We start from the raw sequence: 1,282 nt of genomic DNA on the forward strand, positions 1-1,282 counted from the left end.
GCCTGCGCCGCCAGTTCCGGGTGAGGGACCCCCCCCAAAATACCCCCTCGGGGATGGGGGGGAGCTGGGACCCCCCAAAAAACCCACCTGGCACCCCCCCAACCACCCACTGAGGGGGGGCCTCAAGACCCCTCGAAAGCCCAACGCTGGGTTCTTGCCCAAGCCTGGGAATGCTCTGAGACCCCAAAATACCCCCCCGGGACCTCCAAAATGCACGCGGGGGGTGGGTGACGGGGGGAGCTGGGACCCCCAAAAAACCCACCCGGCACCTCCAACCATCCACGGGGGGGGAAGGGGGCTCGGGGCCCCCCAAAAGCCCAACACTGGGTTCTCACCCAAGCCTGGGACCCCAAAATCCCCCCCCAGGTGGGGCTCGGAGGGGCTCTGGGACCCCCACCCACCCAGTGCGGGGGTCTCTGGCCCCCCCCCCTCACCCGCGGGGGGTTTCCCCTCCCCCAGGAGGAGAAGCGGACGCTGCGGGAGGAGGAGGAGGAGGCAGCGGCTCTTCGGGCTCGGGCGGGGCTGAGCATCCCCCTGCTGCGGGAGGAGGAGGAGGATCGGCGCCTCGCCGCCCTGCTCACCCTGCGCGCCCCCGACTGTGCGTGGGGGGGTCCGGGGGGGGCGTTTTTGGGGGGCTCAGGGGGGTCTGGCCCTCCCCGGTGACCCCCCCCCCCTTGTGCCCCCACAGCCTACGAGGAGAAGCAGCGGCTGAAACGCTCCGAGATCTCCCACCGGCCCTGGTTCAGCCCCGGGACCCCCCAAAAAACTCGGGGGCCCCTCGGGGGGGGGATTCGAGCGCCCAAGGGACCCCCCGGCCCCCCCACCCCGACCCCCGCCGGGCTCGGCATCGTGCGCAGGAGGGAGAGTGGGGGGGTGGAGGGACCCCCCCCGGGGAACGCCGGCGCTGGGGGGGACCCCCCTGCAGCTCCCCAGGGTGGGGGGGACCCCCCTGCAGCCCCCCAGGGCGAGGGGGACCCCCCTACAGCCCCCCAGGATGGAGGAGACCCCCTTGCCCCGCTCCCGGGCCCCCCCAGGGCCGCGCCCCCCCCGTCCCTCGTCGCCGACTACTCGGACTCCGGCTCCGACAGTGCCTGAGCTGCTGCTTGGGGGGCTGGACCCCCCCCGGGGATGGTCTGGGGGGGCCACCCAGACCCCTCCCCAGCCCCACAGACCCCCCACCCCCTAATTTATACACACCCCCCCAGCACCCCAAAATTAAACGGTGTTGGTGGCACCGGTGTCCTGTTGTGTGTGTCCCACCCCTTGCTGGGAGACCCCCCCC

General features: G+C 72.9%; 1 protein-coding gene across 1 annotated transcript; it reads left to right on the forward strand.

Moving 5' to 3' along the window:
- Positions 1–5: 5 nt before the first annotated feature.
- Positions 6–1,177, forward strand: LOC113942610 (coiled-coil domain-containing protein 130-like; the record flags this gene model as incomplete). The annotated part of the gene is made up of 3 exons (XM_027633709.1): positions 6–20; positions 460–598; positions 689–1,177. Coding segments are annotated over 3 exons (561 nt in total), but the record flags the coding sequence as incomplete, so codon positions are not given.
- Between the last annotated feature and the right edge of the window lie 105 nt (positions 1,178–1,282).

The sequence above is a fragment of the Corapipo altera genome, unplaced genomic scaffold (assembly GCF_003945725.1).
Source record: "Corapipo altera isolate COAL_440 unplaced genomic scaffold, ASM394572v1 57149, whole genome shotgun sequence".
Lineage (NCBI taxonomy): Eukaryota > Metazoa > Chordata > Aves > Passeriformes > Pipridae > Corapipo > Corapipo altera.